A 25,487-nucleotide genomic window follows, 5' to 3' on the forward strand; every position below is an offset into this window, starting at 1 on the left:
GTAATCTCTCAATATGATCGCTATGTTTACATGGAAACGAATCCGTTTATAAATGGATTGATGTCTTAATCAGATTGAGAAGCTTCCACGTAAACACCTCAATTCGACTGAACTTGATCCAAATGAAATTTCGCTACTGTTGAAAAGAGTGGTCTAACAAGAAATTAATGGCCAAGTAAACCCTTGAATGCAACCGTTTTTCCCAATCTGATTCAGATTCAAAAATACCTTCCACACACACAGCTCTGTGATTCATATGGTTCTGTATGTCTTACAAACTGGTCTGTAGAGAAGACTAAATATTTGCTACTTCAAACACGTTTGAAGATCCAAATGGAATCCATGAACTTGATTTTAGGGGATTAACAATTAACTAAAACATGGTTAAATGTATTAAATACATGCATTATCACAAAAAAAAAAAAAAAAAAAAACTGAAATGTAGCTACAAATCAAAAGGAAAATTAGCTAAAATATTCTTTTAACAAGGAAATGTATAGTGATGACGGTTTTCCTGAACACAGATTAAGCCTAGTTCCAGAGCAATATTTCAGCAGAACCACCATCAAATTTAATTAAACACCAGGCTTATAAATGTGTCAGAAACACTGATTTATAATAGAGATCAGTGGTCAGAAAACCAACTTTATATACAAAACTTAAACTACACCTTAATAAAGAGAGAAAACGCTGCACGCTTTGTTAACTTTTTATTGCAGGTCTGAAAAAAAAAAAAAAAAAAAAAATAAAACCAAGACATAACAACAATATCAGGGTAACAATGATAATTACAAAGCGAGATATTCAAAACTTCTGAAAGTGTGAAAAAATGTTTCACCTGTGCTAGGGGAATTTTGTCCTCTTGTAGGAAAAAGAAACTGGGACTTATTCTCTAGTTACATTATACACAGGCCAATCAGGAGAGAGGATGGGGAATAAATGTGGATTTTTTTAACAAGCACAGAAATATTAATAAACAACGGTGAACATATAGCTTGGCTTTTCTTAAAGCAGTAGTTCTCATAATGGAAAACAAAATCTGGGTTATAATATATATTTAATCTAAAGGAATGGAAGGTCATTTGATGGCCTTATAGGAGTTCTGACCCTGTCACAAATGCATTTGTGAAGTCATTTGACATTTTAGATTTCTGAAGAGTGTCTATGCTTGACAGTACTTACGGTACAAGAAGTTGGAAACCACATGATGTTACAGGGTTCAAACAGGCATTTAAATTTCAAGCTTGGAGCATAATTGTGGAAACTCACAAAAACAGTGAAATAACTAGTGTGAATTACAACATAAAACACACCTGAGGAGGAAAGAGTCCCCACTGTAAAGATCCATTCCACGTAAGGCAGAAATCCACACCAGCTCTTCGACCTTGCCCTGCTTTGACTACAACAGTGCAGAGGAGGTGATCTGGAAAACCTTAACTGGATATATACTGGAGAATGATTTGGGTGCTGTGTATGTGGATTGGAATGCCTCTAAATGGAGCTTTAATGTTAGGGAACCACAGTGTGTTAGCTAGGAACCGTTCCACTCTCCTTCTGTCCAAACTAGTGTATGCAGCTGGAACTTATTTCAGATATATACAGCGCATCTGATCCCCTGACCCAGGTGCATGTCTGTATGTGTGCAAGATGATTCCTCATCCCTTGACTTATGGGAGGTACTAGTGAAAACTTAATCAAGTAGTCATCAGCGTGGCGCCTGCGTCTGTGTGACCTCCGGTCCTCGGCTGGCCAGCCGGCTAAGGATGCTTCTTTCTGACATCTGCAGCCGCACAGCGACGGGTGGTATCCGAGCAATGGTTGCCGGGAGCCGGGTGACATCTGCCTTCATGTCGCTGAGCAGCTCCTCCAGTTGTTTAAGAACTGACAGAACAATTGGAGGTAGGATAGATTTATTTATTTGAACATTTTAAGTAAATGATTTCATTTTTGGCTTTATACAACATTATTACAGCTACAGGATGCAATAACCAAAGCCAAATGTGTTAAAACTATGCTGAGATACTAAGTGTGAATTTTTGTGGCTTTGAGCAGTACTGTGCTGGAAACACTGTTCTAAGCTGTTAAAAGTTTTAGCCATTTTATATCCATATTTAAAGTATAATTTCATCTGTTTTAATTATTTTATGTAGCTCTGTTCAAATTATTTTAAAATGTTTATTTTATAGTATTATGCAATTATAGCTATGTAAATAAACACAATAAGTACATAAATCACAATGCGTAAATCCACCAGGCCTCTGTAACTATTGTAGCATCTATTGTCAAATCTAGCCTAGTCAAAAAAACTACATTGAGACTTAATAAATTTACTAGGTTATCTCTGGTTGTTTAACAACAATTAAGAAAATATAATGTTGATGTGTCACGAAAATTGACAAAACTGTTTTTTTTATTTGGTTTTATATTGAAAAACAAATGAACGAATGACACCCGTACTTTCAAACTCAATTTAAATCTGAACGGATTTGGATTCATATTCAATTTGGTTAAGATTACATTTAATTTGCATTAAAATTCAGTTCAATTTCAATTCAATTTAGATTAAAAATTCGTAAAAAAAAAAAATTCTGATGATCTTTTAACTTTCATTAAAAGATCCTGAATAATACATGGAAGAAATATCAACTAGACATAATATAATTCTTTTGTTTTTAATTTATTTATGTTTTTAAGCACACTTCTGCATTGCAAAAGTGTGTCCAAAGCTGTGTGGTCATTTATACTGTGTAGTATAGAGTTATGGGAATTATTTAACCTTTGTGTAGAACTGCATTAGCAGGCTTGTTTCCTGACATGGACTCTTTACTGAGGTGCTGGTGTGACTCCGCCAGACACTCCACCTCACTGAAGCGGGTGTTGAGTGCCATGGAGGGGTGAGAGGGGTCCTCTGTCATGTTTAGATATGCAGCACGTCTGAGCTGCTCCTCGATCACCAGAGCCTGTTCCAACAGCTAAAGACAGACACATAAATGAGGCAGTTGAAAGAAGAGCCATGTAGCTCTGGGGAAACACTGCCTGGCAATTTGTACGGTTTCGTAATGTCTGTGCATCTCTAACCTTAAACCTGCGAGCAAGAAACTTGTTTTTAATCTCGAGGAAGTTTCCTCTGCTCATCTCTCCCTTAAAGGGCTCATTGAGGATGGCGAACCTCGGGTCATTCTGTACGTCTTGCCAACGAGCGTAGCCGTGGCTGATGGTATAGAGGTGAAGGACATAACAGACCGTTTCTGATATGAGATGTGTGATACATTGTAGAAGTCTGGACACACTGAATTACTGTATGTTGCTCATGTCATGATCTTAAATACTTTGTTATAAAGGCTTATGCTCAAATGCAAAAAAATCACTTTGAAGACATATTATGTATTCATTTCTTTAAAAAACTAGGGGTAAAAGTTTAAAGGATACTGTATGATACCAGCCAGCAGCCAGTAGTCATGGCGACGATGCCAGATCTCATAAGTCTTCTTGGTGACCGTGGCGGCTCTCTCTTCATTCTGCCAGAGAGAGTGAAGCTCTGGAGAGAGAAACAGAGAGTTCATTGATTCAGAATCCACCGGCATGTACACATACACACACACACACACACATAGTAAATTCCCAGTGTACCTGTGAAACCTCCATCAGCAATGTTAAACATGAACCTCTGCTTCACTGCTTTCTTCTTCTCCTCACTCACTCCATCCCCTCCTCCACTTGTTTCTTTGACGTTCTCTCCATTTTGCAGCTTAGCGGAGTCCTCTGACTTCACTCCGTCCTTCTCATCTTTCAGCTCTGTTTGAGGAGAGAGAGAGACAGATTATACATTGTAACAGTTATCTGTAGTATAAAGTTGCTATTTGTGTTAGCATGTACCTTTCTTCTCATCTCTTGCTGGGCTAGTGTTCATTTTTTCTGTCTTCTCTTCAGATTCTTCTGCAATGGAGTAAGACAATATTGATGGTATGTGTGATCAGGGTCATGCAAAATTTACAACTGAAGAACTGGCTCACTTTCAATTCAACAGAATTTGACAGTTTATGTATTTCTCTGAATTTCAATACATCTGAATTTCCGCATCTGGTTTTGCTACACATGGGGACCTTTACCAGAAAAGTCATTTTCATGGAGTAGATATTAAGACAACTGGATGTCAAATCAAATGGAAAATTAATTTGTATTTTTGCATTATTTTAGGTAGTGCTTAGCACTTCACCTTTGGTTTTGGATGTGTCTACACTGCTTGTGGCTTCTAAACTTTCAGCTTTGACATTTGATGACGTGTTTTCCTTCAATTCAGTGGACTTTTCATTTTCTTCAACTCTGCTTCCTCCATCCTTTTCTGCTGATGGTGAGGTGGTGTCTCTCTCCCTGTCCCTATTCTCCTCTTTCTTTGCTGGACTGGGGGATTTCTCACCTTCATCAGGAATCTCAATGATCTGAGAAAAAAAGAGGGGACGTGAGAATGAGAGTTGGAAACAAGAAGAAAGACTAAGTGAGAGAGGCAGGTGCTTACAAAAGAAAAGTGGTTAAAAATACAGAGAAGAGAAACAGAAAGGTGAAGTGAAAAAGACTGTAGACTGTAAATAACAAGTACCTCATCCTCCTGTCTGGAGCCTTTTGTCTCCTTCTCTCCGTCCAGCTCCATCTTCTCCTCCAGCTCTTTTACGTCATCGCTCTTGGAAAGGTCTTCTGTTTGGATAAAAGTCAGATTAATGTGTAATATTTGGCCATGCAGAGATACTAGACAAATTATCTGTGAATGAAGAACAAATCCTCTTCTGGGAATAGATTTTAAAAAATGCAACTTGTCATAATAAGGTTGAATTATTTGAAATTATCTGTTTTTTTTCTTCATGTTCACTGGACCATGTGACTTTTGTTGGTAACAACACATTAATTTTGATAGACAAAAACTTTCATATTAATATCAATGTCATTGACCCATATGGGCCAGTGTTATTTTAGCATTATATTATACTATAGCATTTAAATATTTATTATTTTTTTCATTTTAATACATTTTTAGTAATTTTAGTCATTTAAAGTATAATTGTATTTTATTCTATATAGCTTTAGTTTCAACTTCAATCTTATATAATTATTTTTTCCCCTACAATTTCAGTACTAATTTAGTTTTATGTTATTAACAACACTCATATGCATGTGTGTACCTGGTGTTGGTGTGTTGGGCTGGGTATCTGCAGGCGTTCCAGTAGAGGGCGTTTTTGGATCTTCTCCTGCTGCGATGGCTGCCGCTCTTTTGTTTTCCTCCAGTTCTTTCATCCAGGGCATTGACCATTGACCATTGACATGCTCAAACTCCTGCACCTGTAAGAATTTAAAACAGTCAATCATATAACACCACCACTGACATTCACCAACAGCTCACTCCTAACCACTAAAACACTAGCAAGCATAACCTCAAACACACCTTCTTGCGGATCAGTGACATTACACCTATGCGCGTGAGAATATGTTGCCGTGACAGTCCTTCCCGTGGAACGCCATCAGCAAATGTTTCTGCCCCATCAGCGCCTGGCTCACATAGGTGACGCATAAAGAGGGACACGTATGCCCTGAGAAAGAGAGAGAGAGAGTCCTTGAGTAAATGGGGTAAAAACAAGAACTCCTCTGAGGACAGTCAGACTTACTTGAACTCCTTCTCTGATTTGCCTCGCAGGTCTCTAACAAGCCACTGGGTGGTGAAGGCATCCTGGGGAGGCATCCCATAACGCATCACTGCATTCAGGAAGGCTTTCCTTTGTCGAGCATTGAAGCCCAAAACCTAATGAGGAGCGAGAGGTTAACATCACGCGGTATGTGAAGGGAATAGCTGAAACAAGCTGAAAGTTAACTGAAGTTGAACCTCAATGTTTCCTCCCACTCTGGCCAGCAGGGGGGGCAGTGGTTTATCTTTATCGTTCCTCAAGCCCTTGCGACTTGGTCGTCGGGAGTTAGCTAAAAAAATAAAAAAAAAAGAGGATCATGTAAATACAAATATATTATAACTGCTTATTCAGATGGTTTAACTTTGTTCCTCACCTTCAGACCGCTCATCAAAGTCCTCATCACCCTCCTCTGAAGCCACCGAGTAATCTGATTGGTTATCAGACTGATCATCCTGCCAGTCTGGGAACACAAATGAGAGAGGCAATATATTACTGAGCCCTTGAGTTCTCTTGACAAGAAAATATTTAATTTAAGGGGACAATACAACAAGGATTCATGCAGACACCTAAAACAAAAGAGTCAAACTTTTGGACACACTGGACTGATTTGTTTCTCATAAATCTTAAAAACCTTTTAATCTAAAAACATATGTCTAAATGCTATAATTTCTTCTTCTTCTTCTTATGTTTTATTCATATACAATATCTAACTTGTGTGAATTATGTGATTTTTTTGTTTATTAAACCTGAATAAATATTTTTTTTTAGAATTAGGCCCACTATATTTTTGGCATATAAAAGTTTGCTTTAATAAACATTTTCTAGTACATAATATACAAAATAATTCCCATGTTTCAGTTTAGTTATATAGAAGTTAATAATAAAGAATGGTTAGGTGTGTCCAAACTTTTGACTGGTAATGTACATCTAAACAACCACCACCATAAAATAATCTATTAAAGGATTAGTTCACTTTAAAATTAAAATGTCCTACTAATTTACTCACCCCCATGTCATCCAAGATGTTTATGTATTTCTTTCTTCAGTCAAAAAGAATTTTTTTTTTTTTTTTTTTTGACCAATCGTTTCCCTAGATAAGACCCTTATTCATCGTCTGGTATTGTTTATAGCCATTTGAAGCTGCACTGAAACTGTAATTTTGACCTTCAACTGTTTGGAGTCCACTGACGTACATTATATGGGAAAAAAAATCTTGGAATGTTTTCATCAAAAACCTTAATTTCTTTTCGACTGAAGAAAGAAATACATAAACATCTTGGATGACATGGGGGTGAGAAAATTATCAGGAATTTTTAATTTGAAAGTGAACTAATCCTTTAATAGATTGTAAATGTAATAACTTATAAATATAAATGCATTATTTTAAACAAAAAAACATTCATTTCTGATGAAAATATGAACAGACATAACACAACAACAGACATAAGATCACACCACAAAGTGTGTCTTCATCCATAACAACACCCACAAACGTACAGGGAAAGAGTAGTAAAAAAAGCATTAAAAGTGCGTCTGTACCCCGTCTACTACCTCTGTCCTCCTGTGAGCAGTCGTTGTAGTTGACGGGTTTGCGTGGCCGTTTGCCTTTGCCCAGGTGACGAGCGAGATCTTCCTGTTGCTGCTCATAATGATGGCGCAACAGTTTCTCCCAATAATCAGGATCTACACTCTCTTCCTGCTTAATGATCTCTCTATCCACATCCTCCTCCTGACAGAGGCACACCATATGATACACATATACAGTGCATACATAAGACAAACACACTACACACAGTCATAAACTCACCTCCTCATCCTCATCTTTGACCACATACTGGGCCACCTTAAAAGAGCTGAGGTATTCATTCATACTCTGCAGCTCTGTGTCATCTGTTGCATCTTGGTTTCGATCCAACAACCGATCAATCGCCTTGTCATCATAGTGGATCACACTGCTGTCTTCCTCCTTATTGTCACCTGGAGGGCAGATTTCTTTGATTTACAATTGATTTTAGTTTTTACTTGGTCCCTTTCATTTATTGTGCAGATTTTTTCATTAATTTCTGTATTAACGTATTCATCTTATTTATTTTCTGTGTTGTCTAGTACTATCTGTATTTTAATCATGTTGATAAAGATTTCCTGACTTTTGGGGAAGAGAGACAAAGAGAGATAGTAGATAAAAATACAACAGAGCACTCATTTAAAGAGAGCGAGGCCAGTGGGCAGGTGATGGCCCAGGAATAAGAACCTTTTTTTTTTGGCACAGTCAGGTCAGCATGTCATATTTTTATTTTATTTATTTATTTTTTTACTTTACTACATTTTCTCTGAGCCATATATTTTTTTAGCAATATATTTCAAAAGCCAGAAACACACACAAAAAAAAACAAACAAAAAAAAACAACCTACTGCAGCATCAGAACAAAACTCGGCTTATTACCATCAGTGCTCAGCATGGTCATGTGTAGTTTAAAGCTCTAAATAGTCTTCAACTGAAAGCAGAACTTCACATTTACACCACAGCAGCTTATGTTTGACACCTTTTCCGAAGTTTATGCGACAATGGCTGATACACAAAACACACCACATACAAACTCTTAACTAAAAGCTGTACATGTGTTACAAAGTTTTACTGCATTTAAATGTCATTATCATTCTCTCAAATGTTTAATTTTCTGATCTCAAATAAATATTATGTTCAGAAGATGAAGCATTTCCTGAAACAGTATTACCTTCTCCAAGCTCTTTGAAGAGCTGTTCTGTGCCAAACTTCAAGATGTCATCCAATTCTTGTTTGGACATGGATCCAGCCTTGGAGCCCAGACCAGGCCGCACCACCAGGTGAGTCAACATCATCTTCTTCTTTGCAACCTGAGACACAAAGGTCATGAGATTATTTTTGCTAGTGTTTGATTGTTTTTTCAACATAGTTTTGCATTTGGCTGGATTGTAAATAGTTTTAAACTACTGTTTCCTGTCTCACCTGTGTAATTCTCTCCTCCACGGATGCTTTAGTGACAAATCGATAGATCATCACCTTCTTATTCTGACCAATACGATGAGCCCTGCTAAATGCCTGAGAAAGACAGCAGGAGAGCAACAGCATCAGATAGTGTTCACCCACACAGACGCTGTCACAGAGATGCAGGTGTTTGACAGTTTTAGCATCAGGTATTTTATGTCCCCTGTACCTGGATGTCATTGTGTGGGTTCCAGTCAGAGTCGTAGATGATGACAGTGTCAGCGGTTGCCAAATTGATGCCCAAACCCCCTGCTCTGGTGGACAAGAGGAAAACAAACTGAGGAGCACCAGGAGCTACAGTGAGAGGAAAGAAAGGATTTTGTCAAAACAAAAGATCCATTATGATGCTGCTATTTCATTGAAACGGGTGACATTCTTCCCCTCACCATTGAATCTATCGATGGCCTCCTGCCTCATCCCTCCAGTCACTCCTCCATCTATCCTTTCATACTTGTACCCCTCATTCTCCAGAAAGTCTTCCAGCAAATCCAACATCTTTGTCATCTACATCCATGCACAATGCGTTTAAGTATTCTTGAGTATATAATTAAGTATATCTGTATTCTGTGTATGTTATATGTGTGTACCTGTGAGAATATAAGCACTCTATGTCCACCCTCCTTCAGTTTTTTCAGCATCTTAAACAGAAGCATCAGTTTCCCAGAAGCCTTTGTCAGGGCACTGCCGTCATACATGCCATTGGGCATTTTAGGGGCTTCCTGCAAATCAGACTCATAACGATCAGTTGAAAGTACTGCTGTTATTCATTCAAAACCTAAGAACTGTAAGTTCCCCCATTTCTACTGTAAAATGGTACTGTCCTATTTGAAAGTGAGTGAGTGGAAGCTCACATTAGCAGCTGTTGGGAAGAGGTAGGGGTGGTTACAGCACTTCTTTAGGTCCATGACCACATTGAGCAGAGACACCTGGTTTCCTCCTCCACGAGTGTTCAGAGCTTCAAAGTTGCGTGTCAAGATGTACTTGTAGTACTTCCTGTTCCAGAAAAACAAAGATTGAATCAGAGGCTATTGCCATATAAAAGTTTTAAATGGCCCATGCAACTGTAATTCATACATTCACACTCTGAGTAATCAGAATCATCAATCGGCCAGTTATACAGTTCAAAGAATCATGCTGTAAATAACATAGAGGGTGTCCAGCAGGTGGCACAAATGAGGGATGAAGGTACTGAATATTTAGCAGAACATTAACAAACACTGAACAAGTTTCATACTTTTGCATGGGGCTGAGCTCCACTCGCACGATGAGTTCAGTTTTTGAGGGCATGTGTTTGAAGACATCAGCTTTGAGTCTTCTGAGCATGTGTGGACCCAACATGTCGTGCAGTTTCTTAATTTGGTCCTCTTTAGCTATGTCAGCAAATTCTTCCAGGAAACCTTCCAGATTACTGAAACACACACATTTAGTACTGAACAACAGCAATAAAAAACAACAACACTGAGGCCACACAAACATCCTAATCTCATTCACCTATCAAGAACACACACACACACACACACACACACACACTTACTGGAATCTCTCAGGCGTGAGGAAGTTGAGCAGATGGAAGAGCTCCTCCAGGTTGTTCTGTAAAGGTGTGCCTGTCAACAGCAGCTTATGCTGAAGAGGGTAGTTATTCAACACACGAAAGAACTGAGAGGGATAAAACAAGAGAGAGATTGTGTTAGTTTTATATCAAATACTAGTTTATCATAATATTTAAGGAATATATCTCTCAGAAATCAAACTTCTGTCCTCTTCTTTTCCATTTCATGTTGCTCCAAATCTGTATAGCTTTTCTCCATAAAGGATGCAAAAGCACCATTAAAGTACTTTACAAGCTCTGCACTATTTTTCAAATCTTCTAAATTCATTAGATAGCTTTATGTGTGGAAAAAAGCTAAATGTAAGTAAGTTATAACCTCTAGTGGGCAGATAATGGCTGATATCGGATCCCTGAGTGAGTGAGCTGAACTAAATGACCAAATCAGTCAGATTTGTGAACGAATCATTCAAATTGGTTCTGTAAGCCAAATCAAACTGATTCATAGAAAAAAAACAGGATCAGTCAGAATGAATGAATGAATGAATTATTTAGACAACATTTAGAATGAAACAACAACCACTTCATTCATTAAAATTTCTTCTTTTGTGTTCCAAGGATTAAATAAAGTCATACAGGTTTGGAACGATGACAGAATTTTGATTTCTGGATGAACAAATTCTTTAATTAGTAGATATTTTGGTGTGCCACTCATCTGACACATGGAGCTTACCTTTGATTGGTTATTTTTCAGTCTATGGGCTTCGTCTACTACAAGACAAGCCCAGTCGATGGAGCCCAGAATGGCTTGATCGATTGTGATCAGCTCATAAGACGTCAAAAGCACATGGAACTTCACAGAAGCCTCTTTCTGCACAGATGAAGCAGAACCACACATCATAAACAGGTAAAGACAAAGAAGCGTATCATCAAACCACAAGCTACTGTATCAACTGTACTCGTCCAAACCTCTTTCCTCTGGGATTCATACCTTCATTTTGGAAGCCTTCTTCCCACCACGGATGGCATTGTCCTCAAAGGAGAATTCATTTTCTCGTATGACAGCTCTGCTGTCTTTATCACCCACATAAGTGACCACATACATGTCTGGGGCCCACATCTCAAACTCCCTCTCCCAGTTAATGATGGTGGACAGAGGGGCACTGACCAGGAACGGCCCCTTCGAATGACCCTGAGAGAGACCATTACCAAATGTACTGTATTATAAACTTCAATGCCACATTATAAACAATATCTTTTATGATGAACATGTCTTCCTGGGGATCATTTATTACTGTAAAATCAATTAATCAAACTAAAATAACACAAGAGAATGTAATTACACTCCCTTTCAAAAGTTTGAGGTCAGTAAGATTTTTTTTGTTAGAAAGAATTTAATACTTTTAATTTATTCAGCAACGATCCATTAAATTGATCAAAAGTCACAGAAAAAACTTTTAATTACAAAAGATTTCTACTGTCAATAAATGCTGTACTTTTGAATTTACTATTCAAAGAATCCTTGCAGCACAACTATTTTAAGCACTGATAATAATAAAAACCGTTTCATGATCACCAAATCAGCATATCAGAATGACTGTTGAAGAATGAGGAGACAGTGAAGACTTCAGTAATGGCAGCTAAAAAGTTTTACTTGTAATAATAATACAGTTTTTACTTTATTTTTGATCATACAAATGCAGCCTTGGTGAGTACAAAAGACTTATTAAAAAATCTTACTAAGCTGAAACTTTTGAGTGGTAGTGCACTTACAATATTTTTTAGAAACACACCTCTTTGTAGAGCGAGTAGAGGAAGACAGCAGTCTGAACCGTCTTTCCGAGACCCATTTCGTCTGCCAAGATGGTGTCTGTTCCCTGAGCCCAAGAAAAACGCAACCAGTTCAGTCCCTCAAGCTGGTACGGGTGAAGCGTGCCGCCAGTAGAGTCCAGATAATCCGGCTGCCTATCAAACTTTATAGTGGGCTGAAAGTAATAGACAGGAAGAAGATCATTGTCAGTCAAAAACATATGAATGCATTTTCTTTAAAACTATATCAATCTTAATGTGCAGTTGTGGTCTTGCTCATAATTATATTAATGTTTACACTTGAGAGAATAGGAAATTATCGGACAAAAGTGGGAAACAAGACTGAGAATAGAAGTGGGCCTGGTTCAAACCCTTAAACCATGGCTCCAACCTAAATGTGTTTAGTATTAAAATTCTTAGTCAATAAAGTAGAAAAACGTTGATCTGAGTTGTTCTAAGGTTCCTTACATCCACCACAGGATTAGCAGGAGGCCTCTCGGTCTTTCTCACTTTCACCTTCTTCATCTTTTTACCTGGTCTGCCCTCTTCTCCAAGCATCAGCTCCCTGACAAACAGAAAAAAGAAGATATGTAGATTAACTCATACTTGCACTCAATATTGTTTCACACTAGTGTGCATGTGTGTGAAGTGCTGTAGAGGCCTGTGTGCATGTACCTGTGGTTCCAGTAATGTTGTTTATAGGTCTCATAGTCTGGGATGTCCATGTCTTCAGACTCCCAGGCTGACTGATCATATGGCAGATCTCTCCATTTGATCAGATAGTGAACGTTATTCTTCTTATCCACACTGCCAGAGAGAACGAGAGAAATCAATGTCCAAACAGTTCAGCAGATGTCTTCCTTCAGCTGGTTCATATGAACGTTCTCACCTATGGTTTAAGATGCGGTGGATGAAGAGCCACTCCAACTTTACTCCAAAGCGCCCATACTTATCCTCTATACGGGCATAAAAGGGATCTTTATTCTTCCTCTTGCAGCTCTTATCCTCGTCTCCCTCAGCTCCCATCTCTAGATTGGGGGGCTCCTCCATATCGGTCTTCCGCTGGTAATTACGGAACATTACCTGACAGTTCAGCTCCAACTGTGACAAGAAAGAAAAAGACATAAATTATTGTAAGAATTTAATATTGGTGCATTCCTATTTACAAGAAACTGTATGGTTTTTTTTGTGTGTGTGTGTTACCTGTAGTTCCTGGACCCAAGAACAGTGCCAATAAGACATGTTGCACCACTTCACAAAGAACTCTCTCTCCTTCCGACCAATCATAGGAGGAGGATCCGGAGCATCGGCTGGAAGTTCTGCAGGACGCGGCACAGGCATAGGGGGAGGGGCATCACCCCAGCGCCAGGCCAGAACTTTCTGGACTTTGCCCTTCAGTGGAAGACTCTGAGAAAGCAAAGATATGATTTTCTATGTTTTGCAAAATGAAACCATAATATAAAATTACTTTAAATTAATTAAAAAAACTACATATTTCAACTCTGGCATCTCTGAAAATAAAACCTCAAGAAAACCTAATCAAAAGAATAGACTTGAACTACCATACTATATTATACTATATTATTCCTCTCTCACCAGGCAGCGTGGGCAAATCCACTCTCCGTTGGGGATGTCTGGCAGAGGAGGGTTGAGACAGTGTAAGTGATAGGACGAGGGGCATGTGTCACAGCACAGCAGCTCTCCTCCATCCTTACACACCCGACAAAACTCCATATGATGATCGTCCTCCTCTTCTACCTCTCCATCATCCCTCCTTCCATCATCATTCTCCTCTTCACCCTCAGAACTCTCCTCGCGAGCCTCCCATTGAATTCCCTCCTTCTCCTGAGAGAGAGACATAAATAATGCATAATCAACAGAAACTTTAGTCATTAAATATCAGTGGTAGAGAAATAGTGCACAAACACACACAGAATATAGATTTTACTCTTTATATTTTACTATTTATATGTACGTACGCAGTGGGGGCAGCTCCATGTGCCCTCTGGGGCTCTCTCCATGTCAGGATCTAGACACACCATGTGATAAGCTCTCGGACAGGTGTCACACAGAATGATCTCGCCACCCTGCTGACACACCTCACAGTAGTCCTGATGATCAGTCTCATAGCCGTCAGCATCCTCATCCACTATGAAAGAAAAGGAGGGTTTATAACAAATGTAAATGGCTGGAAAGTGGCCAAAGTAGTATAGTGTTTTCATTACAGTGTGTGTGCTCTTTGGTGTGAACAAAGAAATCTGAGTTGTGCTGTCTTTGACTCACTCTTCTTCTTCTTGGAGCTCTTGGATTTTTTATTCTTGGAGCGGCTGCACCGACTGTTGGATCCATCACTTATAGAGAAACTGTCAAAATCGCTCTCACCATCATCATCCTCACCGCTCTGAGAAAATGAACCATGGGTGAAGGGGTACAAAACAAGTTGGTGATGTTAGCAATAAAAATAAGGAATAATTTAACATATATTCACAACCGTTAAACAGTTTGGGGTTGATAAAATCTTTTCATGTTTTTGAAAGAAGTCTCTTAACGCAAAGCGATTATTAATGCATTTATCTGATCAAATATAGTAAAAACAAAATAAATGCTTCCTATTTTAATAGTTTAAAATGTAAATTTATTCCTGAGATGACAAATATGAATTTTCAGCAGCCATTACTCCAGTCTTCAGTGTCTCATGATCCTTTAGAAATCATTCTAAAATGCTAAATTGCTGCTCAAGTATCCTTGCTGAATAGAAGTATTAATCTCTTTAAAAAAAATAAAAATTCTTATTCATCCCAAACTGTTGAACAGCAGTATATATTTTATATATTATATATGTATATGTATATATACTATAATTATATAATTAATAACTATAATAGTTCTGTCATGACAACTCTCGGGAGAGTTTAGCATGGTAATATACATGGCAATGTTAATATGTTGGGTCTTGATCAGAATGGATCTGCTATACTGCTGCGGCAGAGAAAGTACCGAGACTTACTTACTACTTACTACTGCCAATACTTCCACAGACATGCTGCAGTGAGCATGTAGGAAAAACTGCTACAGCAAAAAATAACATAAAATAACCCTCATATATAACATACATGAAATCTATCTACACAGGTGGAGCTGGGGAAGGTGGAGGGTTTCTGAAGCATGCTGCAACTGCCACAGCTAGAACTAGACAAGTATTTGAAAGTTGAGCAGCAAGCTCCTTGGCTGCTGATGTGAAAAGAAACCTATCAGCTGAGCAATGCGAGTAATGATTTGATTACATAAGACTGAGTTGACATAGACAGACTGCGCCATCTAGAGTTTCATGACAGAACTCTGCATTAACTAATAATACTAAAAAATATGATTAATAATAATGTATAATTTAGCTAATTTAGATTATGTTGCAGTATGGAATAGATACATACAGATGAAATAGATATGGAATAGATACATACAGGAATGGAATAGATACATACAGATGAACGTTTTCTCTTGAAATTGCCCAGTTTAATCTTGAGTGGAGCCACTTTCTTCGCTTTAGACTTTTTGTCCTGGGGCTTTGGGGTGGATTTGGTCTTTCTACGTGCATTTGGGCCTAGAACAGATATATAAATGACACAAAAAGTGTTGAGCAGATAAAAAAAAACACACATAGTAAACTCTCTTTTGGTTCCCTAAAAAAAATTCAAATTTTGTTCTCTGTTAATTATTTCTGATCCTGACAGTTTAATTTCCAATCAAATCTCATCCACTTAATCCACATTCCTCTCTCTCTCCTCTGACCTTTGCCCTCTTTGGTCTTGGCTTTTCGGAGGGGGACCGCTGGGGGCTGTTGGGATGGGGGTGGTGCAGCAGGAGCTGCTGTTGGTGTGGGCGTGGCCATGGGCACAGACCCTCCTCCATCCACCCTGGTCACCATACTCTCCACTGCAGCAGCTACATTGGCAGCTGCCAGGGCTGCGTTGGCACTCGCTGAGCCTCGCATGGGATTATTAGTGCTGAACTCTCGCCATTTAGCCCCCAAAACCATCATCATCTTTGACACAGCAATTTTAGGGTTCTTAGCAGCTATTAAAGGTCTAAAAAGGAGAGGGAAAGAAAAACATTTCAGATCAGTCACAAGATAACCTAGATGTTTATATAAGGCGATAATAGAAATGGGGCAAAAACAGACAGAGAAGTGCCACTGTTCTACCTGACAAACTGACTGAAAGCTTTGTAATTGGTGAGAGAGGTGTAGTCCTCTTGGGTAAAGGTGTAGTCGATGTCTTTCATTCCCCAGTCTGCTAACAGCTGAGAGGAAGATTTGGGTTCCTGTGAAAGAAGAACAGAGGATGACAAGTGAATAACACTAGAGAATGCAATCATATAATTATAACCAGAGATATATACACACATATCATGTGACCTGAACCTTTATCCGAAAACATAATATCCACTACTGTTCAAAGGTTTTGGGGGCAGTCATTTTTTTTTAAGAAAAATAAACTTTTATTCAGCAAGGATCCAGTCAATGTATCAAAAGTAACAGTAAGGACATTTATAATGCTACAAAACATTGTTTTTAAATAAATGCTGTTCTTTTGAACTATTTATCAAATAATCCTGAATAAAATGCAGCACAGTTTCCACAAAAATAATGAAGAGACTTCTTTGAAAATATCAATTAGGTGGCGATATGCACTAAGCATGTAAACAACTAATGAACAAAAGAAGAAGAAAGAAACAACTTGGCGCTCTTTTTCTTATCGTCCGTTTCTATAGTGACTCGTTGATTCATCGCTCTGTTGAGAATGTCTTGAGTCTTAACCAGGAACATACTCTGAGCTGAATGAACTTACTCCCGGACGCGTTTTTGGAACCACATACCTCGAGTAAGCAAGGTTTGGGGTTAATCAACCGAGAGTTCAGGGTTTAGTTCATGGTAAGTTAACCCTGCTTTCTGGAATACACCCCTGATATTCTTTTTGTTGTATTTCTGTTTTGCATAAAACTGAAGAATATTCGGTACATCCTATACTGTACTCTAAAATGATATTAACTTTTGCATGGATTTTATTGTAAAGAGTTTAGCCACATGTAACCAGAAGTTTTAAGATATATGAATATGCTTTAAAGTTTTTTTTTACCTCATGGGTTTATCTTAACAAGCAAAGCAATTCAGCATTAATTTCACGGTGTGTCTGTGAAACATTACTACCACCACAGTAGTTTTGTGCGCGCATGAACGTCATGAATGTCATATTTTAGTTTTCCAAAAAGAGGACAGTGGGTGCGGGTGGGTCGGGAGGGTGGTGTGTGGTTGGTTGGTGGTTAAAGTAGTGTCAAAAGTAGTGCAATGACCATATCCAAAAATATCAAAACTGAAAATGTAATTTCCGTACCTAAAATACATATTTTACAGTTACTGTTATGCATATTGATCATAAACACAGCTAAAAAGCTTCCTACCAGTGGCCCTCCTTCATAAAACTTAACATCTAGCACAGTTTTATCATAGGCAGAATGCAAAATGTTTCAATACAAGCATTTCAGTCAAATGTAATTTAAGCAAAATTTCAAACCTTTAACCGACGGGAGAAAAACAACCCATTAACAGTTTAAAAGTAGCCATAGGGGAAAATATGCAGACTTGGCAACCCTGCATTCAACACGAGCTGCAGGATTCAGATTTGACTGATCACGGGTTGAGGAGAGAAAGATGGCTGATAGACCAAGCTGGAGGAAATGCTGCTCAACAGATCCTAAGCTTAATGACAAATATCTGATCTTACTTTACACAGAGCGTGCATAATCACGTAAACAGAAGTGAAAGTGAACAGCGAGCACTCATTCAAAAGAGATTTAAATACTCTGCATATTGATAGATGCTGATGCACGAAAATTATGCAATATTAGAATGTTTGCTGGAGCGGGCGGGACTGGACACAAAAATCATGAGAACGGGCAATAATGGTCAGATATTCAGTGGGAGCGGGATTAAGAAAACAGTCCCTTGCAGGCAGCACTCTAATACAAAAACGCACACAATCATTGGCGACTGTAGAAAGTAAAAACTGAATCCCAGACATTTTGGGCAATTCAAAAAAATTTTAGGTCCAAAAAGAGGACATGTCTGGGAAAAAGAGGAAATATGGTCACTCTAACGTCATGGCAACGTACAACACAAAGTACCTCACGAGGGAAACACTTAACGTAATGCGTAAATGCGCCTAACTAATGTAAATCAAGCAAGCTAGTACACATAGGCCACGAAGTGTTGGCGAAATAACACATTAGCAGACCAGAGGGAATAATATGGATTTTTTTCCAGAAAACTTCTTGCACAAAATAAATTCAAGTACTTTCAAGGACCTGTGTCAATGTATGTTTATTTTCAAAAACTTTCCAGGGCCTTGAATTTTTTTTCTCAGATTCACAAACTTTCAAGGATTTCAAGTACCCATGGGAACCCTGATCAGTGTTAGGTGCTTCTACACTCTTGTTAATCAGCTATCATATACCACTGATTTTAGGAATAAATTATGGGTAGGGTTAGGTTTAGGGGTATGGATTGGGTTAAGTCTATATTTTTGGACAATAATCAAACCCGGGATGAACAATGGCCACCCACTGGCTAACCCTTACCTGACCATCATCATCATCGTCATCATCTTCCTCCTCAGGCTCTGGGTCTTTACGTTTGCTTTTTCCTCCAGAAGAGCCACCAGACCTTTCTCCCACTGAACCGCCCTTCTTTCTCTCCTTGGAGGAGCTGGATCTCTTTTTCTTCTTCTTGCTTGGTGCATAGTCACTCCCTTCACTCTCAGATCTCATCACTCTGTCCTCCTCGTCTTCTTCTCCTTCTACCATTCGGATTGCTTCAATGACTTCAGGAGAGCTGACAGGAACGTCCTATATATCCACCCAAGGAGAGATGACAATATCAGATAAACTCAGGGAAAAACCTTTCAGTTCAATGCTTGTTCGTGTAAACATGTTTAACAGTGATGGTAATGGCAAATGATGATTGATGTGACACTGCAGCGGTGAAATCAGCCATGCGATTCAAAAGTTTGGGGTCTGTAAGATTTTTTCTCATGCTCACCAAAGGCTGCATTTATTTGATCAAAAATACAGAAAAAATGTTTTATATTTTAAAAATTATTTACATTCAAAATAACCATTTTTATTTCCTGTGATGGTAATCTGAATTTTCAGCAGCCATTACTCCAGTCTTCAGTGTCACATGATTACTGAGAAATCATTCAAATTTGCCGATTTGGCGCTCAAGAAACATTTCTTTTTATTATCAATGTTGAAAACAATTGTGCTGCTTTACATTTTTGTGAAAACCATGATACTTTTTTAAAATTCATCCATTAATACAAAGTTCAAAATTGCAGTATTTATTTGAAACAGAAATTAATTGTAACAATGTTAGTCTTTACTGCGACTTTTGGTCATTTTAATGAATCGTTGTTGGATAAAAAGTATTTATTTAAAACTCCAAACATTAAACAGTAGTATCTATATATCTATATACAGTATATATTCAGATCCTAAAGGTGCTCCACTAACCTCTCTGAGGAGTTTCTGTCTTTTGCTGCTCCTACTTTCACGGCTTTTCTTTGCTTTCTTCTTCTTTTTGGATTTGGGAGTCTCTGCCTCTGATGTTGGTTCATCGGCATCATCTGTCCAAAACACAGACACACAGCATGCATCATCAAACATGAACGATTAAAGCTGAACAATCATCTCAATTTTGATTTTCTGTCATTCCTACCCTTACTGAACTGATACAGTACTTTTAATTCAACTTTATAACCCATACAACTTGAATACAATGACTAAAGGTAATATGACACATCAGTTTAGAATTATTATTTTTTTTTTATCACAGCTAAAACCCAAAATCATTATAGAATACTCTATATATATATATATATATATATATATATATATATATATATATATATATATATATATATATAAATTTTTTTTTTTGCATTCCTGCCTCAAGATATGAGTCTACTGTCCAAATATGTCAGCAGCAGTGAAACTAGGCCATAAGGCTCTTGGTTTTGAAATCATTCATTTATTATAAGCTCTCTGCTGATAGGCTGCGCTGCATACGCCACTACCGAGGGCGGCCAGAAGAGGAAAGCAAAACAAATGGGTTTGTCACACTATGCTAACGATATTGCGTACGCTATGATCGCTAAGGTAGAAAAAACAAGCATTTTTCGCTCTTAAGATACTAAGGAGTCCGTAACAAATAGGTCTATCATTTTAACATCTTCTGCTGCCCAGTGAATCAGGAAGTGATGTGACTTTTGCATACAGCTTGCCGCTACTGCATCATATAACATAACGTTAAAGGTTTTGCTTTAAATAGGTGCATGATGCAGTAACACGTGGCTCGCCAGCTCGAGCACAATATATAAACATTAAATCTAGCAGCGTTCTCCTTCCAGAAATGACCATTTGTCAAGAAGTACTCTGACATGTCAGCAGTTACGTTAATTTGCTAGTTTAGGCTCGTTTGGAGAGGTTATATAACATGATGTGGTTAGTAAGGGTCCTGACAGGGCAGCTAAACCTTACCATCTCTCATGGGTCCAAAATGGTCCCTGTCGTCTTCACTCCCCGACATATTCCCGTCCGGACGCTTGATAAAATAGAAATGACAACAATATTTTGCTCTGGTTTTTAGCAGCACCCCATAGTGACAGAAAGAGATAACCTAAAACAACTGACGGGGAAGCTGACTGTGTTAAGATGAATTCAAAATCAATTAACGATTGTGACATTTCTAAACTACAACATCATACAACGCGTAGTGTTTAAAGAGTTAGACGTAGTCGTGTCATTTCGGCTTTTTTCGTAAACTTTCTCGCTCGGTCCGAGCGAAAGACACCTCAACTTAGCTGTCAATCAAGTTAGCAAAGCTAGCAAACGGAGTCAAGTGATCCGGCTGCAGGGAAAATGGCAGCCGGCTGGATGAGTTGAGTTAAAGCGCTTATCTGCCTTCGTTTCTGGTTAGATTTGTATCTTTAAAACTTTCCTCCTTGAATAAATAACACGCGGAGGTCGCGAAGCCCCAAACAAACACCATATGGCGCTTTATAACGCGGTGTTTCACAGTTGTAAGTTACCAATAATTTTAGATATGTTTGTATTTTTTGTTTTATGCTTTAAAGAGAAACTTACCGAGAAACGCAGATTTCTTTTTATATATGCATATATATTTTATTATTATTTATTTTTTTAACGCTGTCGGTTGGAGGTGGGTGGGAGGAATTGACTTACAGGTCAGTCCTAGGTGTAGATAGTCGGCGGTATGATCAGCTTTAGTCTGACGCGAAAGCTGCGGGTTACTACCTCTCACTGAAAAATAAAAAAGAAGCTCAGAAAAGGTGTAAATCTTTGGGAGACGTCGTCCACTCTTCTCCCCTTTCCCCAGCGTCAGTGACCAGAAGCGAACATCCTCAAACACACAAAGAAATCAGGGGGTAGAGACATCCCATAATAATCCTAGGCACACTCCCCCCCTCCCTACAACACTCACTCACTCACTCAACTCTGCATAGTTACCTCGCAACCTACAGACCATAATAATCATCCCCCCTCGCACACAGTACCAGCAAGTACACACTGCCTTCCCCTTTCTTAGTCCCTGCCCCCTTAGCAACCACGTTGCTATGGAGACGCTGCCCCCTCCCGCCCTCTCCTGCATCCCATAATAGTCATAAGCAGGCCGCTCTGCCATCCCATAATAAACACAACTCCTAAAAGAGGGAAGGAAAAAAACAACACCAGTCACATGGTCTCCAGGGAAACCCCAGGCCGCTGGCGACAGACCATAATAATCTGCGGCTGTCCGTCCACCTGGCTAGGGTTTTGGTGCACGGACGACAGAAAATGCATATGAGCACCTGGTTGGAAGTCGGGCTCACGAGCAGTGCACATCGGGTATCTGTCAAACGTCACACACCTACAAGAGTGACACTTCACAGTTTCAGAGGTGATGAGACGTCAAGGTGCAACAGTGCTTCTTTTTAAACCCATATCAGACTGACTCCTGTAATGAGTCTGTGGGAAGCGGCCAAACAAAAACACAAACTCTCATGAATGATATATGCCGTGACAATCCTGAAACAGAACCTCACACACGTTTAGACTCTCTGACCTCCAGTGACTTGCTGACTTCAGCTACCTATGCATTACAACAGGTCAGTGCCACTTTGCATGTAGTGAATGAAATGCACAAGTAATGTTTACATCCATTCAAGCATTACAGGTTTAGTTTGGGGGGGGGCCTTAGATCTATTAAAAGCAGCAATAAAAAGCAGTCACTTCTATTTATATTTATACTGTACACTGTTTCTCATGAGAGGAACTTGCCAGTCACATAGTTTTATTGCATCTCCTACTTTTACTCAAATCTGATAGAACTGACTGTAATCCCAGTATTTGAGTAAATGTAATTAGTTACTGTGCTCAAATATTTGTAACTTTTACTTTTTTTGAGCATATATGTCCTCTTTATTCCACTACATTTGTAGTGAGAAATACAGTTACTCATTACATTTTGCATGGCACCTGAAGCAGTTCTGCAACAGTTTATTTATGCTAAAGAAGAAACGATATTACCATGCAGGGTGTTGACATTACTAGACCTTGAGTTTTGCCCTTATGTATCCAAGCGCATCGTGAGACTTCATGAATGTGAGTGCATTAGCAGCTAGTTGCAGAATCACAGTTGAGAACATGGCTGCAGCCGAAACCAGCACGTCCGGTGTAAGTAGGCTTTGACTATTTCATTTTATTTTACTTAATATTATTTCATTTATCCATTATACTGAAGAGATTTTGAAGGTTGAAAATTGATTAACTTATGCCGTTTTTTTAACACTTCAGCTTACCTGAGATTTGTTTGCAAATGTTTACAATGAGACGTGCTTGTAGATGTTTAAGAGGCTGTTGTGTCGACCTCGATTTATTGCAATATTGAGGCATTGAGTTTTATTTCTATTTTAGAAAATAAACGCATGATTGCTCTCCTCCTGTTTTTCACTGTTATGCCTCCTAGGTGTTGAGGACTACAGCATTTGTGAGCCTACATCCTGAAACACATGGGTCTTATATCAACGACAGCAACAACAATCAGGCACGTCATCCTGGTAGAACTTAAGAACTGTGAAGTTTCAGCAAAGAGGAAACTGCGTGTTGTCAGGATAAAACACAGATTAACACACACACACACACACAAAATATATGTATATATATATATATATATATATATATGTGTGTGTGTGTGTGTGTGTATGTAATTAATTACATATATACTTATCATATCATATACATTTTTAATTAATTATGTAATTAATTACAGGAATCATGCCTTATGGCCTGGTTCATGAAGGGTTTCTTTAAAGGATCTTAAAGGTTAAAGGTCACAGTATTCACTGGACAGTTTGTATTTATTCAGATCTTATATCTAAGAGACTGCAGTCTAATGAATGCTACAAATAAGTCTTTGTCTTTGATATGCAGCAGAGGAGAGATAGCTCTAGGCTTATTTTATTGTACTGTCTTCTGAATGCTACGTCCTATCCACCTTTGACAAAAGTCTCTGTTTTTCACATGATGGTGTATCTCTCCTGTACAGCAGCAGAAATGTATCAGTGTTTGAGGAGCATGTCCCCCCAATACACACACACATGCTTATGCACACTCTTCTGCTTAAAGTAGATCAGTCACCATGGTGATTGGGGGAGGGGGGGTGGGGCTTAGGTGTAGCCCACAGTTACCAATCGTGGGGGTTTCACCCTGCAGCCCCCAGCCCCCTCCACCACACTCACTTCCATCCCATAATATTCTCCTGAAGATCAGAGGAATGTTGACACTGTGGACGCAGTTAAAACGAAGCATCTGTTCTGCATGGGCTACTATAAATGCTTGTTCCAGGTGAAAGCCAATACCAATCCTGCAACAAAAACAAATTTTCTAGCATTGCCTCCCTCTCATCAAAAGAGCAGTGAGGACATCCAGTGGTGAGATGGATGGATGAGACGGTGAACTGCATCATTCACAAACAAAGAACATGAACTTTAGGTCCTGTAAACCAGAACGGATCGGTTACTGCAATCTTAATTTAAAATCAACAAGACTCAGCAATGGTTTACAGAAAGTCATTCTGGCATTCATTCAGTTCTTACAGAACACTGACTGAATGAGTGTAGTTTATGAAATATTGGGTTGGATTGGAGGGATTGCCAGATTGGAGAGCTGTCATTTCTATCCCATAATATTTTCTCTGTGGTCCGCAGTAACCCAGTGCAAGCGTTCCAGAATGAGGTCAACAAGCCATCCAATAATAATCATTGTGTGCAGTCATGTTGTGCTCTTACAGTAAGGATGCATGTTCTAACAGCACACACACACACACACACACACACAAGTGAATTTGTATTTAATTTGCATATATATACAATAATATATAATACAATAATAAAATATATATAATTTGTGTGTGTAATATATACATGTTCAAATGCAAATAATTTTCAGATTATATATTTTAATTCAAATTATATATACAAATAAATAATAATAATATATTAATAAATTAATATAATTAATCATTTGATTATATTTATTAATGAATAAGTATTAAAATTATTTATTCTATAATTTATATTTACATAATTATTAAATTATGAATTATCTATAAAAATGTATAAACAGATTACATAAATTAATCTGTAATTATATATGTACATACACAAATACCGTATATATATATATATATATATATATATATATATATATATATATATATGTATATATATATATATAAATGATTTTTATACATATATTTTTTAAATTATGTATACAAATAAATAGTTTAATTATATTAACATAAAAATATGCAGCTTAATGTTCAATATTACTGAATTATTTAAAAATACTCCCACACATGTGCATACATACTGATACATAGATACATATACATTACAAACATTATGCAAAATTTAATATTCTCAAATAATCAGTAACACTATTAAACTGTAATTCACAGTCCAGCACAGGTGTCCACCTGAACCCCATGTTAAATCAAACAAAACAGCCACAATTAGCAACTGTGACATCTCAAATGAGAGTGTAAAACAGATTCCGACAGATTGGACACTATATTTAAAAAGAAGAGATTTTATTTACGAGCAAGTGTTGAGCGGATGGAGAGATGAGGAGAAGAGAGGTGCCGGACATGACTTGAGGGTGCAGGTCGTCATGGCGTTGCTGAGGGAGACGTGCAAGACGTCACTGCAAAGGACACCAGGACACAAACAGAGAATACGACAAGAAGAGGGGTGGAAAAAGTACAAGGGAGGGGAGAGATGGGGCACTGCTCAAATGGAGAGAAAGGCAGTGAATCTGTAAG

The 25,487-nt window shown here is 38.2% G+C and overlaps 1 protein-coding gene across 5 annotated transcripts; it reads right to left on the reverse strand.

Annotated features, from left to right (window-relative positions):
* Positions 1-697: 697 nt before the first annotated feature.
* On the reverse strand, positions 698-21,708 carry LOC122148012 (chromodomain-helicase-DNA-binding protein 4-like). Of its 5 annotated transcripts, XM_042772759.1 has the most exons (41): positions 21,635-21,697; positions 21,350-21,427; positions 20,645-20,708; positions 19,619-19,731; positions 18,686-18,952; positions 16,254-16,372; positions 15,842-16,137; positions 15,535-15,653; positions 14,336-14,453; positions 14,032-14,201; positions 13,649-13,897; positions 13,256-13,459; positions 12,942-13,153; positions 12,728-12,859; positions 12,521-12,617; positions 12,037-12,228; positions 11,235-11,435; positions 10,977-11,114; positions 10,232-10,353; positions 9,932-10,105; positions 9,549-9,690; positions 9,285-9,416; positions 9,084-9,201; positions 8,867-8,991; positions 8,659-8,751; positions 8,408-8,546; positions 7,480-7,649; positions 7,212-7,401; positions 6,046-6,132; positions 5,870-5,961; positions 5,655-5,788; positions 5,435-5,579; positions 5,175-5,331; positions 4,598-4,692; positions 4,217-4,439; positions 3,877-3,936; positions 3,631-3,795; positions 3,430-3,538; positions 3,079-3,211; positions 2,777-2,972; positions 698-1,881 (listed from the first exon to the last, which is right to left on the reverse strand). In XM_042772759.1, the coding sequence occupies exons 3-41, from the start codon at positions 20,691-20,693 to the stop codon at positions 1,706-1,708; spliced, it is 5,853 nt and encodes a 1,950-aa protein (XP_042628693.1). In that variant the 5' UTR covers positions 20,694-20,708; positions 21,350-21,427; positions 21,635-21,697; the 3' UTR covers positions 698-1,705. The 5 variants fall into 5 exon arrangements, with proteins under 5 accessions (XP_042628693.1, XP_042628692.1, XP_042628691.1 ...); XM_042772758.1 differs by having other exon boundaries at positions 21,350-21,708; XM_042772757.1 differs by lacking the exon at positions 20,645-20,708 and having other exon boundaries at positions 7,224-7,401; positions 21,635-21,668.
* Between the last annotated feature and the right edge of the window lie 3,779 nt (positions 21,709-25,487).

Source organism: Cyprinus carpio, chromosome A16 (assembly GCF_018340385.1).
Source record: "Cyprinus carpio isolate SPL01 chromosome A16, ASM1834038v1, whole genome shotgun sequence".
Lineage (NCBI taxonomy): Eukaryota > Metazoa > Chordata > Actinopteri > Cypriniformes > Cyprinidae > Cyprinus > Cyprinus carpio.

Coding starts and splice junctions, on each gene's coding strand:
- LOC122148012 (XM_042772756.1), bottom strand. CDS start 21,662: ATGATTATTATGGTCTGTAGGTTGCGAG. Junction 6,133..7,211: donor GGACAGAGGTAGTAGACGGG/GTACAGACGCAC, acceptor TTGTGTTCCCAG/ACTGGCAGGATGATCAGTCT. Junction 5,580..5,654: donor AAATCAGAGAAGGAGTTCAA/GTAAGTCTGACT, acceptor TCTCTTTCTCAG/GGCATACGTGTCCCTCTTTA.